The sequence below is a fragment of the Capricornis sumatraensis genome, chromosome 12 (genome assembly GCF_032405125.1).
Source record: "Capricornis sumatraensis isolate serow.1 chromosome 12, serow.2, whole genome shotgun sequence".
In the NCBI taxonomy this organism is placed as follows: domain Eukaryota; kingdom Metazoa; phylum Chordata; class Mammalia; order Artiodactyla; family Bovidae; genus Capricornis; species Capricornis sumatraensis.
Window position 1 is genome coordinate 25162518 of NC_091080.1, and position 14023 is coordinate 25176540.

At 40.9% G+C, this 14023-nt stretch overlaps 1 protein-coding gene across 3 annotated transcripts in view; it reads left to right on the forward strand.

Moving 5' to 3' along the window:
* GPALPP1 (GPALPP motifs containing 1) overlaps positions 1-2760 on the forward strand; it is a 29076-nt gene extending 26316 nt beyond the window's left edge. For all 3 annotated transcript variants that reach the window (XM_068984604.1, XM_068984606.1, XM_068984605.1), the window contains 2 exons: positions 1892-2110; positions 2710-2760. In XM_068984604.1, the coding sequence (XP_068840705.1) occupies positions 1892-2110 (219 nt within the window). In that variant the 3' untranslated portion in view covers positions 2710-2760. The remainder of the gene's footprint in view (positions 1-1891; positions 2111-2709) is intronic.
* Positions 2761-14023: the final 11263 nt, after the last annotated feature.

Consider the following 14023-nt stretch of genomic DNA (forward strand, 5'->3'; position numbering starts at 1 on the left):
CACACACACGCACACACACACAGCTGGTCTGTACTGCCTGTACCTACACACACACACACACACACACACACACACACACACACCCTGGTCTGTACTGCCTGCACCTACACACACACACACACACACACACACACACACACACACACACCCTGGTCTGTACTGCCTGCACCTACACACACACACACACACACACACACACACACACACACACACACCCTGGTCTGTACTGCCTGCACCTACACACACACACACACACACACACACACACACACCCTGGTCTGTACTGCCTGCACCTACACACACACACACACACACACACACACACACACACACACACACCCTGGTCTGTACTGCCTGCACCTACACACACACACACACACACACACACACACACCCTGGTCTGTACTGCCTGCACCTACACACACACACACACACACACACACACACACCCTGGTCTGTACTGCCTGCACCTACACACACACACACACACACACACACACACACACACACACACACACACACACACACACACACACACACACACACACACACACACACACACACACACACCCCCTGGTCTGTACTGCCTGCACCTACTCCCGCATCTCACAGCCTGCTCCTCCAATCCAGGGCTACTCTGTCTTGTCCTTTAACTAATACCAAAAGGTCTGTGATGAATCTCTAATTTATAAAACCAGTTGCCTCTGCTCAAACCTCATCCTCCTAGATATATTTGAAAATGTGAGACTAACGTCATACTATAAGTCAGCTATACTTCAATTTTTTTAAAAAAATGTGAGCACCTTCCCCAGCTGAAAAGAAAGAAAATGAGGGCGATAAGGAAGGCTGAAAGGGGCAGAAGCTCTCTTGGCACACAGTCTGTGCCAGCACCATGCACTTTACCTGCACCAGCCTTGGGCTTTGTCATCTCTGTGCTGTTGTTTTTCTGCTTTGAGTGTGCTTTCGCTTCAGCCTGGCGGTGCCTGTCTTTTCCTTTCTACCTACAGAGGCTTCGTGGACCAGCACGTCCATGAAGCTTTAATCAGGCTCCCAAGAGAGAAAGTAATTGCTCCTTTATCGCCCATTAACACTGACTCGTCATACGATGCTTTGCATGATGGTTATTTAAACATTAGGTTCATGTCCACCTTGTCCTTTTTTGATCATGTGGCATGCGTTCATAGATACCTTTATTTTGGTTGAATTGAATTCGCCTCTGATACATATTTTCTTCAGAGATGCTGTCTTGGATTTAGAAAAACCACTGAGGGACTTCCCTGGTGGTCCAGGGGTTAAGAATCCACCTGCCAATGCAGGGGACATGGGTTCAGTCCTTGGCCCAGGAAGATGCTGCAAGGCACAGAGCAGCTGAGCCTGTGCACCACAGCTGCTGAACGCATGCTCTAGAGCCCGAGAGCCGCAGCTCCTGAAGCCCGTATGCTGGAGCCCATGCCCTGCCGCAGGAGAGGCCACTTCAGAAGCCCTCACACTGCACATCGGGAGTGGCCCCCGCCTGCCGTAACTAGAGAAAGTCCTCGTGCAGTGAAGAAGACCCAGCACAGCCAAAAATAATTTTTTTAAGTATTAAAAACAAGAAGGGGACTTCCCTGGTGGTCCCGGGGCTAAGACTCTGTGCTCCCAATGCAGGGGGCCTGGCTTCAATCCCTAATCAGGGAACTAGATCCCACATGCCACAACTAATACCTAGCACAGCCAAATAAATAAAAGTAATAAAAATTTTTTTAAAAAAGAAGAAAAACAATTGGGGTTTGTAAATAGCCTTCCTTAATGTTCACCACTACTAATTCATTATTTTATTTCATGATTATTATATTCTGCCAATGATGTATCCAAACTAAGATTTTTATTTCTGCCGTCTTGCTCTCCCCAGGAATCAAAAAGGTCAGAATCTCTTATGGACATTCATCATAAAAAATTAAAGAATAAGGCTGCTGAAGATAAAAATAAGCCCCAAGAGAGAATACCATTTGACCGTGATACAGATCTCAAAGTTCATCGGTTTGATGAAGCTCAGAAAAAAGCCTTGATAAAGAAATCTAGAGAACTAAACAGCAGGTTTTCACATGGCAAAGGCAATATGTTTTTATAAGTAAGTATCTATTAGTAAGGTGTATTTTCATATTGATAATTTTTTTCTAAATACTGTTACCTATAACTGTAAAAATTGATTTCCTTTTATAATAAAGTAGATTATAAACCTACAGATTTTTTTTTTTCTAAATGAGTGTGAATTTTGAAAATTCAGCCTTGTGGAATAAAAAATATGTTATCCTGGGAAGGTAGACTTGTCCTGATAATAACTAACAGGGCATTACTATTCAGAATGCTGAAATAAAAGCTTTTCATTTGTGAGAAGCAGCAAAGAAAAGTGTGATTTGAAGCTTCAGTAAATATGCATGCTTTATTAAAGAATGAGGTTTCTTAGCAATTTTCTTATGTTATTAAATAAGATCACAGAAGATGTTCCTTGCTTTTGAAACATGTTAAGCCATTATATCACTTATACATAGCACAAACTGACAAGTGTTCATAATGGTGATTGCCTAAAAGCTAAGGTTGCATCTTAAAATCTTTGTGATTTTTAATTGGATGAAACCTACATCAGTATTAAAGTGTGGCTTTAAGGGAAAATACTGTTCAGATGAGAATTATTTTCTGACTTACTGAATTTTCTTATTCTTACTTCAGGGGGATTTCCCTGTGCAATGAAGAAGAGTTGAAGAATACTCTTTTTTTTCTGTCTGTCCACTTTTATTCCTTTCTTTTGAGTTTCTTAAAATTAGAGGATGACTTTAGTCTAAAAAAAAAACAAAAAGATTTACCTTGTTCTGAGCATCCTTTAAAATCAAGTGAAAACATAAAATTGGTGTGTCTTTTTAGAGGAGAATTTTATTTATGTGTCTTTGGCTTCTGAGGACGTGTGGGCTTTTCTTCAAATAATCATTTTTAGGATCCTCCCACCCGCCCTCACAAGTGCTCCATAAGATCTGCTCAGGCCGATCCAGGGCGTCTCTCCCACAGCCCGAACCCACCATCAGATATCACCAGCCTGCTCTGAGAGACTGAGTGGGATCCTCCCAGTGAATCCATGAATGTCAAGCTGTTTTGGTTTCCCTCTAAACTGCAGTCAGTGAACAGACAACATTACTTGAAAACAGAGGGTGTGAAGGTTTTTTCTGTTTTGTTAGCAGTTTGCTTGTTTGGGCTACCAGAGCTTTTTCTTTGTGGTTTGGGTTTTTTGGTTGGTTGGTTGGTTGGTGTCACAAAGAGGGACCTGTGCATTATTTCATGTGCTAAGGGAAAACCATTTTGATTTTTCCAACCTTAGTAAGTAATCCTAGAGGATGCCTTCAGAGGTCACACCATTAACCTTCAATGGTGTGAAGTCTGAGACCCAGGCTCTGTGTTCTTCACCAAAGCTTTGTAAGTCTTTAAACTGCTTTGGGATGATCTGACTTGGCCCACTTTTATATGTAACATGTTTTAGCTAATTCATTGTGGACAAATCTTTGCAAGCAACCATGAATAACTTTTTTTAAAAAAATCAAACTCATATTAAGTAATTAAAGCCACCGTGATGGAGGATGGTAAGTCTGTGATGCTTCAAGCACTGCCTCTGAAGATGTTAAACAGAAAATTCTCAACAATTAGGCCTAAATTCAAATTCTGGAAGTTACACTTTCTTACAGAGTAGTCCCAATTGTTCTGCTAGTTCTGTGTTCTAGTTTTGATGAAGCACATGGTTTTAATGGGGAAAGATTCTGAGTCCTAGTTCATTCATTGAGGCTTCATGAAAATTGAGTAAATTATTCAGTCAGATTATGGGCCAGATTTTTCTTCTTAGACTTCTTAGACTATAGAAATACAATGATACCTTCCACAAGAGTAACCCACTCAGGAGTATTACTGTTTAAAAGATGAATTTTTTTCTCCTGAGCAAATTGGAAAGGTTCCTAGTCTAAGCAGAATTGAACAGAGCTGCCTTTTGATTGAAGATGTCATTTTTAGTGGGTGATATTTTCTGAACACAAAACTCTGTAGAAGAGTATCTATTACTTCCACTGATTTTGTTATAATTTTTTATCTTCTGATGAGATGTTTTCTAGTTCCTCATCCTCATGTAAATTCCTAATATATATATATTTTTGAGAAGCTTTTGGCATTTTTAAGATAAAAATGTGGTCTTTGAATACTTATTTCTGCTTTGCTTTCCTCACCATAAAATAGAGAGGGATATTCCTATAGTCTGTATTTACTGTTTCTCCCATCATGCTAGGAATGTCTGTAACCTCACCAACAGGGAGAAAATACTGATACTTTCCACGAGAGACCACATCACTGGTAGCGCAGGTCTAATGCTATTTCACGCCACCCTGAGGACAGTTTTACAAAATGTGAGGCCAAACCAGAGGTTTTTTGCCCTGTGGAGACACTAAACCCAATATAACAACGCTGACAGTAAAAGAACAAAACAGCTGTTTGCACAGGATGGAAAAGTGGTCTTCATTTCATCTCCTCCCCGCTTCAAAGCTGCCCAAGGCCTGAAAAATCAGGTCTGTGCTCCACCTGGCAGGAAATTGGGATTGTTGACATTTTCTAAGAACTTTTAAATTTTCTTTACTTCTTGGCCCAATTTTGTAGAACTGTGACCTCTTTTGAAAACTAAAAATAAAGAAGAAAAAAGAACAACTCAAGTTCAAAGAGTGAAGCAGACACTTTTAACATTTTTTACTGTTTGGTGAAGGTGATGTTTTAAGTTCATTGTGCCTGAAATTATACGATTTTTGTTCAACCCTCTAAATTGTCATCTCAGATTTTGATGCTTCAAATAATACCAACATTACCGGTAAATCAATGGCTCTAGCAAGTGGGGGAATTGGCAGAGGAAACAAAAGGTGAGAGGTGGTAGCTACACCCATAATAAAGTTGTCTGATCAGATAACATTTTTTTGTGTCGGGAAAAATATCATAAATTAATCCCTATGCCCAAAGAAAAAGAAAAGCTACAGTTTTGCTAAGAAGTTTTTATCTTGTTCAGGTGTAGCAGCTTCTTGACATTTGTCTCTTGAACATTTTATGGTTCTTTGAAGTAATGACATTTTTTAGAAATAAGGTTGATCTTTACATGGTACCAAGGCCTACATGCTCCATACTCCAGAAGAGATCATCAGTCATTACATATAAATTATTTGATCCTGAAACATCTTGGTACTTTTTGTCTCTTATATAGGGTGGATAATGTTAACATTATTGCTTAGAAACGTGTGATCATGGGAGATAGTTTTTAGACTATTTATAGGAGCCCATATCACTTCACTTCCCCTGTTTTCCACGGCCATGATAAGTATTAGGGAAAGGAAATTCTCTCTTGAGTTGCATACCTAAGAGGAGGAATCAACATGGGGGAAGTAGCTAGAGAGAGTCACCCATATAACAGCAATGCCAAGTCTTCTACTTGAGAATGTTAATTTTTTATTTTTTAGTTTGACTTCTGAAACCATCATGTAAGTTTAGTCTACAGTTCCAGAAAGTCATGCATTTCCTGTTATTAGAGAGGTATATTTTTTTGCAGCTTAAATATTTACTGTGACTATAGTGTGTGCAAAATTAAAAAGCTATACCCTGTCTTTCAATCTTTTCATTTTGATTTTACGATTAAAAGACTGTTTTTAGAAAAGAATTTCTGAGGTGTTATTTTTTATGTATGAATAAAGATGCATCTATATCTGAGAACTTGTGGCCTTTTATTTTTGCTTTATTTGTTAATGTTAATTAGCTTATCTGAAGCAGGCAATGTTTTTAAAGAGAATGTCTTGTGAAGATTTATTCTAACCAGTCAGATCATTGTAGGGGTAAAGTCTTTCAACCCAACTCACTTGCCAGATTTTCATTATCCCAATATAACTGCAAATATTAACTATTTGGGACTTCCCTGGCAGTTCAGTGGTTAAGACTCATACTCCCAATGCAAGGGGCATTGGTTTGAGCCCTGATTGGGGAAATAATATTCCTCATGCCACATAGCTCAGCCTTAAATAAAAAATTAACTATTTATTTGAAACATTTTTTTTTCCTAAGTTGCTTCAGTCATGTCCAACTCTGTGCGACCCCATAGACGGCAGCCCACCAGGTTCCTCCATCCCTGGGATTCTCCAGGCAAGAACACTGGAGTGGGCTGCCATTTCCTTAAGATAGACAAATTGGAAATGCTCTTAAGAGCACCATGGCTCAAGAGGGGCTGACACTAGCTTTGTAACCAATATTTCATTGTTCTGCATATTGGAAGATTATATGACAGTTGGTTTTTCCTTGGTTGGTTAATTATGAGATTCTGTGGGTTTTGCTTTTTGTTTTGAGGGGGGTTTTGTTTTGTTTGCCTTTTCTAGTTTTCAAATTCTTTCAGAAACCATATATTCTTTTATAATCCCAGGGAGAAATGAGCTTTTTGTTTTTAAGTTCTAATTTTGTATTACATAGTGTCAGAAACTAAACTACTAGGGAGACAGGACTCAGGATTTCTCTCTTCCTTAACTGGGGAAGTGACCAGAGGAGATACTTGGCAATACAAAAGCTAAGCATTAAATGATAGGAATCTGGACATAGAGTATCAAGGAAAGAGAGCCTTTGAGTTTTCAGATCATTTTCCTATAGTAAGTATTTCTTGAGGAAATATTGTACTTGTACATCCAGTAAACATTTGTTAAATACCCGGGTGTATTGTAGGTGCTAAGAACACAGTGGTGAACCAGACATTCGTAGCCCTTGTCCATGAAAGGAGGTTCTGTGCTAGTCACTACAGAGTGTTCACAGGTGCGTAACCGAGATTCCCTGCGTCGTGATAAGTGGGAGAGCAGAAGATGTCATTTAAAAAGTAAGTGCACATGATGATATTGACTTAATAAAGCATAACATGAGAGTTTTGAGTTGTTTTATTTGAGGCACTATGAGGACTATAGCCCGGGAGATGGTGTTTCAGATAGCTCTGAGAGACTGCGCCAGTAAGGTGGGGGGGAAGGTCAGTATGTAGGTGATTTGGGTGATGGGGGAGTACGTGCAACTAAAGCGTGTATTTTTGCAGCAGGTTTCTGCAAGTCTCACGAAGGTTCCTTCCAGTCCTGAGCAGCAGTGGAGGATGAAGGAAAAAACCATGGAGTATTCTTGTGCTTTTCTAGACATGAGGGGATACAAGAATTGGGTTCATAAAACCAGCTCCTGAAAATAACTATCTGAAGACCTGTTCTGCCAGTTTTCCCCAGAGCACAGAGTGCCTCATTTCTGCTCTTCACCCTGAGCTTCCAGGGGGTGTTGAAGGTCAGCAGCTGCAGCAGCACCTGATCTGGTCTTTGTAAAGGTGGATGACAAGTGCCAATTGCTAATAACTGCTGTGTGGTAGATAGGAAAGTAAAGAGAGAAAATCCTAAACGTTATCTTCACAAGGAGAATCCTTGTTTTCATGTTATTGTGCCTATATGAGAAGATGGGTGTTAGCCGATCCTATTGTGTCATTTCACAATATGTAAATCAAAGCATCGTGCTGTCCACCATAAACTCACACGGAGATGTATGTCAACTACTCAATAAAACTGGGTGGGGGGAGTCACATACTGTAGTAAGTGTTACAAAGAAAACGGCGTGGGGCACTCCCAACAGGTAACTGAGGATGAAAATCCTACCTGAGAAAAGAGAGAAGGAAAGTCTGAAGAGATGTTATTTAAGCTGAAACCTAAAAAATGACAAGCTCAGTTCAGTTCAGTCACTCAGTTGTGTCCGACTCTCTGTGATCTCATGGACCACAGCACGCCAGACCTCCCTGACCATCACCAGCTCCTGGAGTTTACCCAAACTCCTGTCCATAATGTCGATGATGCCATCCAACCATCTTATCCTCTGTCATCCCCTTCTCCTCCTGGCTTCAATCTTTCCCAGCATCAGGGTCTTTTCAAGCTAGCAGTTCAAAAAATGACCTGTTACTAAATCAAGTCTGGCTGCTCATCAGTCAAAAATAAATACTCAGGAAAGTTGCTTTTAATCAGAATGCTGGTGATCTGAGCAGACAGTGGAATCAGTGCCCCTCTAAAACCACCTCTGAATATTCTACTCAGTCGTGAAAGTTTTTAGGAGGAAAAAGGGAGTAACCTCAGTTGATCATTGAGATTGGGAGTCAGAGTTGTTGCCATCCCCCACTGCGTACAGACTGTGTGCAGGCTTGTTGATGGTATCTTGTTCACCCAGTTGGTTCATGAGATTACTGAACGGGAAGCTAGGGAAGAGATCAGGTCATCTTGTTAATTACTTAGTTTTCGTTTCTACTTCTTTGACCTGTGGGAAGAACAGGTTAGGCAGGGTATTGTGTGATCAAAAGATTTGAAAGATGTGCTAGGGCCAGAGATGAGCAGAGCATAGCGGTGCTTGGTTTAAGGTTACTAACAAGACAAAAGAGGCCTCCTGCAGAGAGGAGGAGGCCTGTTTCCTGTCTAAAGCTGCTTACAGCCTGACCACACATGCCAAAACCCTGAAGCATTAGTTCTGTGGTGTTTGAAGAATCGCACCAGTGTGGTGGTGTACAGTGAGAAATATAATCAGGATTGGTCCCTGAGTCAGTAGATACTAGGAAGTCCAGGGAACTGCACTTAACCCCGGTTTTAGAAGCTAAATGGAGCCTTACAGAAGAGAGTGGCTCTTGGTCACATCATAAACATCACATAGGAGTTGGCCTGATGGATCCTGACACCAAAGGTCTACCTTACTGGCCTTCGAGAATTCTCCATAAACATGTCTGAGTTCATCCCTTAGACCCTTACTCTATATGGTGAGTTTAAGACCTTGCTCTGTATGGTCTGAGAAAACCTGTATGAAACTCCACTAATAACGGTCATCAGTTATCAGAATATTAGTCCATTGAACTCCTGCCTGCCTATATTACCAAAATTGCCATTATTTAAATAGAGCTGTCTGGGATTTTTGTTTTTGTTTTTTTTCTCAGAATTTGTTATAAATTATTGTTCCTTTCCTCCTCTTAGGCCTAATTATTGAGGATTATATGCATCCTTTTTAAGAGCTAAATAGCACCAGATTAATTCAACAGATATCAGTTGATAGCAATTAATCTTTAGAATTCCAGGACATGACAGAATGTTTTCATTTAAGCACTGGAGAACACAGATCTGTGCCTTAATTTGTAATCCTTGAACCACCTCCATCAGAGTCACCTAGGGAGCTTGTTTAAATGCAGATTCCCGAAATCACCTTTACTGAAGGGGAACCTGAGGTTAGAGTCAGAAGTCTCCGTTTTCAACAATTATCTCTAATGATTCTTTGTCAAGTTTGAGAATCACTCCACTTATTATGTATGTCCCTGTAAACCTTCCCCTCTCCCTGATAACAGTCACTTTCCTATATTAAATATTATTTAAAACATAATCATTTTATGTTACATGGCTATAATCACCAGTACTGATAATACTTGCATTATGAAGAGTGGAATATCATTTCGACTGAATAAATTGATGCTTAAACATTTTCATTCTTCAAATATCTTATCAGCCAGCTGCTGCAGGGTTTAAGATTATACTAACAATGGGAATTCAGCTTCATTAGACTTTGTGTTCTCTTGGGCCCCTTTGAAAATGAGAAGGTCCCTGGGAGCAATAGTTAGGTTATAAGATCTCTGTCCTTGGCTGCCTGGGGCTCAGGAGATCACTGAACACCCTGGAAGTACAGAACGTTGAGAGGGTAAGTGGGCTCAGCAGGATGCTAAAGATGAAATTCAGAGTGGGTGCCTTGTGACTATTTTCCTCAGGGAAATTAATCAGTGAATGTTACTGAAGTACTCTGAGGTCTTAGGGAACTGCTTTGGCAACTTAAGTATTATTTTAACTAAGCTAGCCAGGTTTCCTTTAGCTATCAGTTTCTGCTTTGCTAATAGAAGATAGCTATATATAAAAGAATGGCAACCAGCAAAGGTACGCGATTACTTTAAGCCTGAAAAATGTCAAGAACCTATGCTAGAATATTGGAAAGCATTCTGAAGCTCATTTTCAAGTCTCTCTAATCACCTCCTTTCCACTGTGCAGCCTTTTATAGAACTTCCATTGGGTTTCCTCAGGATGGGTTAATGTTGGCTGATCAGGTCTTATGATCAGGTATTTAGAACTAAAATTTTCCCTTTATATAATCAGCCCTCTGAGATAAAAATTAACTTGTTCCTTTTATCACTGGACACAAAAGGAGAAACGGAGCTGCCAATGTATATAACTTAAGATGATTTTTATCTTTTTGAGTAATGGCTAAAAGCAACATGTCTTGCTCCCCTAAGAATACATAATACTGTAATACCTCAGCCTTACACATCACACTCTAAGAAAGCAGTTCATTAACCTGAGCTTGCTACTTCGGACAGCAGGTTCTATGAAATTGGCCCAAAAAAATCAGTCTAAAAATTGTGGCCATTTTTCAGTCTTCAAATTAGCTAGATATTTTATGGTCTTTTAAATTAGTCTTTTTTTCTTTCCAACAGCCTTATACACTGGTAATAAAATTGTCATAGTTGGAAAATGAGACTCTTAGAGTTAAAAATGTTTGGCAGTCAAATGTGTCAATAAAGACAAGATGAGGATTCAACCCCATCAGCTTATGTTAGTTGACCCACTCGTTATACGGTGGTGCTTCTAAGATAATAATGTGAAAAGATGGGTTCAGAGAATTTCCTTTTACCAGCTAATCATAAAGAGCTTTTTTTAAAAAAAAAAAAAGTCACATTTATATTCTTGTTAATTAGTGCGTCTCAATGCCCAGAAGGATTGCATCTTCAGGTCAGCATATATCAGAACTGGGTAATACCTGCATTTAGGGGAATGAGGGTGGTAGTTGAACAAGCATGATGTGGACCAATTTAGACAACAAAAACCTCTGGGTCCGTGTGTTTGAAGCTTCAGTGTTCATCAGAATCCCCTGAGAGCTTATTAAAAATATAGATGCCTTAGCAGCAGCATCAGAGATTTTGGTTGGAGCTCAGGCATCTATTTTTGACAAGCTTTCCAAGCAATTCTAATGCACTTCAGAGTTTGGTTTGGTCCAAAGGTGGCACATTAAGATTTCTAGAATCAAAAATGTCAGATTGCTGTCATGCTGTGGCCACTGAGCCTCATGACTCAAAGGATAGACAACAGGCCTTCCGTGGTGGTCCAGTGGTCAAGAATCCATCTTGCAATGTGGGGAATGCAAGTTTGATCCCTGGTCAGGGAACTAGGATCCCACATGCTGCGGAGCAACTAAGCCAAATAAATGAATAGTGATGATGGGGAGGGGAGAGGTAGAAGGCAGAACTCATTTCCCAGCCTCCCTTGCCGCTGGAGCACAAGCATGTGTGTGTCTTGGGCTCTGCCAATTAGGGGCACCCACGTAGGATCCGGATTCCAAGAAGAGAAAAGTAAAAAGTAAAGAAGCACGTGCTCCCAGAATGGGAGGAGCTGGCGGAGGCTAGATAACCTGGCGTGTTGGAGGCCTGTAACGTGGTATGAAGCGGTGGTAACACTGGAGTGTCGCGGTGAGATCGGACATATTCCTGATTATATAGCATCTGGACCTACATAAACTGGCCAGATAGATTATTTTGTTTGCAACTAAGAGCTCTGAGTAACACAAGGGTGTTATGCTCTGCTAGTTAAGAGCATAAATTTCGGAAACAGCAACTTGAAATCAAATCCCAGCCTTGTAACTTGAGAAAGTATAACTGTAAACTTGAGACAGTTTCTTAAACATCTCAGCTGTAATTTGTCTTAAAATAGGGGACACTGATAACTCCAATACTTCGGCCACCTGATGCGAAGAATTGACCCATTGGAAAAGACCCCGATGCTGGGAAAGATTGAAGGCAGGAGGAGAAGGGGACAACAGAGAATGAGATGGTTGGATTATGGCATCACCGATTCAATGGACATGAGTTTGAGCAAGCTCTGGGAGTTGGTGATGGACAGGGAAGCCTGGCGTGCTGCAGTCCATGGGGTCACAAAGAGTTGGACGCAACTGAGCAACTGAACTCAACTGAACTGATAACCTCACAGGTGTCGCTACTGTAAAGAACCCTCTGCCGATACAGGATACATAAGAGACATGGGTTCAATCCTAGGTCGGGATGAGCTCCTGGAGGAGGGCATGGCAATCCACTCCAGTATTCTTGCCTGGAGAATCCCCAAGGACAGAGGAGCCTGGTGGGCTACAGTCTATAGGGTCACAAAGAGTTGGACACGACTGAAGCGACTTAGCACACACGCACAGCTCACAGAGTGTAATGAGAATTACATGAGAAGACACATCTAAACAATTAGCACAAAATCCAACAATAAATGCTGGTCATCATTATTCCTGGATAATAGCCCTAGTCATTTCTTACGACCTCAGAAAATTCCTACATCTATCAGGAGCCTTGGCAGCAAGTGAGAGAAACTTAATTCAAACTGGCTTAGGCAAAAAATAAAGAAGCAATTTATTCACTCATGTAATGAAAAGTTCAGAAGGTAGCTGGGCTTGAGGTACGACTGGATGTGGACACCCAGGTCACGTCACCAGGATTCTGTCCCTGTCCCTCAGCCTGCTTCCCTTGTGTGGACTTCATCTTTAGGCGGGCTTAGGTGTTGACACAGCACTGAGAGAGTCATTTCCTAGGCAGGCTGATAAGAAGTCTAGGGGTCCCCAAGGAGAGAGGAGTCTGGAATTCTCAAGGAGGAAGAAAGTACAAACTTTTTTTCCTTCTCTACATTCCTTAGGATTATATAACAACAATGTATTCTGCCTGAGGACAGTCTCTGGATTAAACCTTCTGGCTAATTCCGTTATCTTAAAGTGTAAATTATGGGAGTAGGTCTGGTGAGGTCTTTACAACCTCCAGACATTCTTTGGATTCACTGGAGAGCATATAACTTCATTGCCAACACTAACAAGCAGGTACTCTTTCTACCCCCTTCTGATGCCTATGTCAGAAGCTTTCTCTATCTCCTTTATACTTTTTATTACACGAAAGCTCTGAGCAATCAAGCCTCATCTCTGGCCCCGGATTGAATTCTTCTCCTCCGGGGGCCAAGAATCCCTGTGTCGTGATTCAACAACAACCTTTTAGCACCCCTTCTAAACTGGCAACCTTAGTTCAGTTCAGTCGCTCAGTCACATCAACTCTTTGCGACCCCATGGACCGCAGCACGCTAGAGCTTCCCTGTCCATCACCTACCAGCTTAGCAATGAATGAAAAAAAATCCTCTCTTTCCTACTAGTTCCAGCCAATAATACCCAAGGACTGATGCTAATTGGCTCTAGGGATCAACTTTGGTCTCTTGTTTACCCCTGAATCAATCATACATGGTCAGGAGGTCAGTCACCCAGTAGCCCAGGCTGGTTCACATTTCCACCTGTAAAACCAAAGGGTGAGTTAAACCCGATCTAAACCCCAGAGGCTGAGAACTTCTGAGAACTTGTCAGTCACCCAGTAGCCCAGGCTGGTTCACATTTCCACCTGTAAAACCAAAGGGTGAGTTAAACCCGATCTAAACCACAGAGGCTGAGAACTTCTGAGAACTTGTGAGGGTAGTTCCCTAGAAGAAAGTGAAAGTGCTGTAATTGACGAGATAGCCCATGCTACAGAGCACAGTATCCATACTGATTCACTTCCTTGTACAGTGGAAACCAACACAGCCTTGTAAAGCAATTATACTCCAATTTTTTTAAAAAAACTGATGCTTGCAATAGCCATCTAATTTTTTTATTTTCACTAATTCAATAATAAGAATATCAGTTTTCTGTTTACCAAAATGGGATATCACTCATCTACCCATCTATTCACCTGTGGTTCACCATCGTGAATTCCTCTTCATTAGGTGGAATTAGGTTCCCATGGTTCTGAGTTTTTCATGGGGGCTAAAGAGTGAGAGCAAGAACACATTGATCTGCTTCCGAGATGACTTAGCCTGGGTAGGTTCTGCCCAGTCAGTCAGCACTGCTTATCCCCTATTTA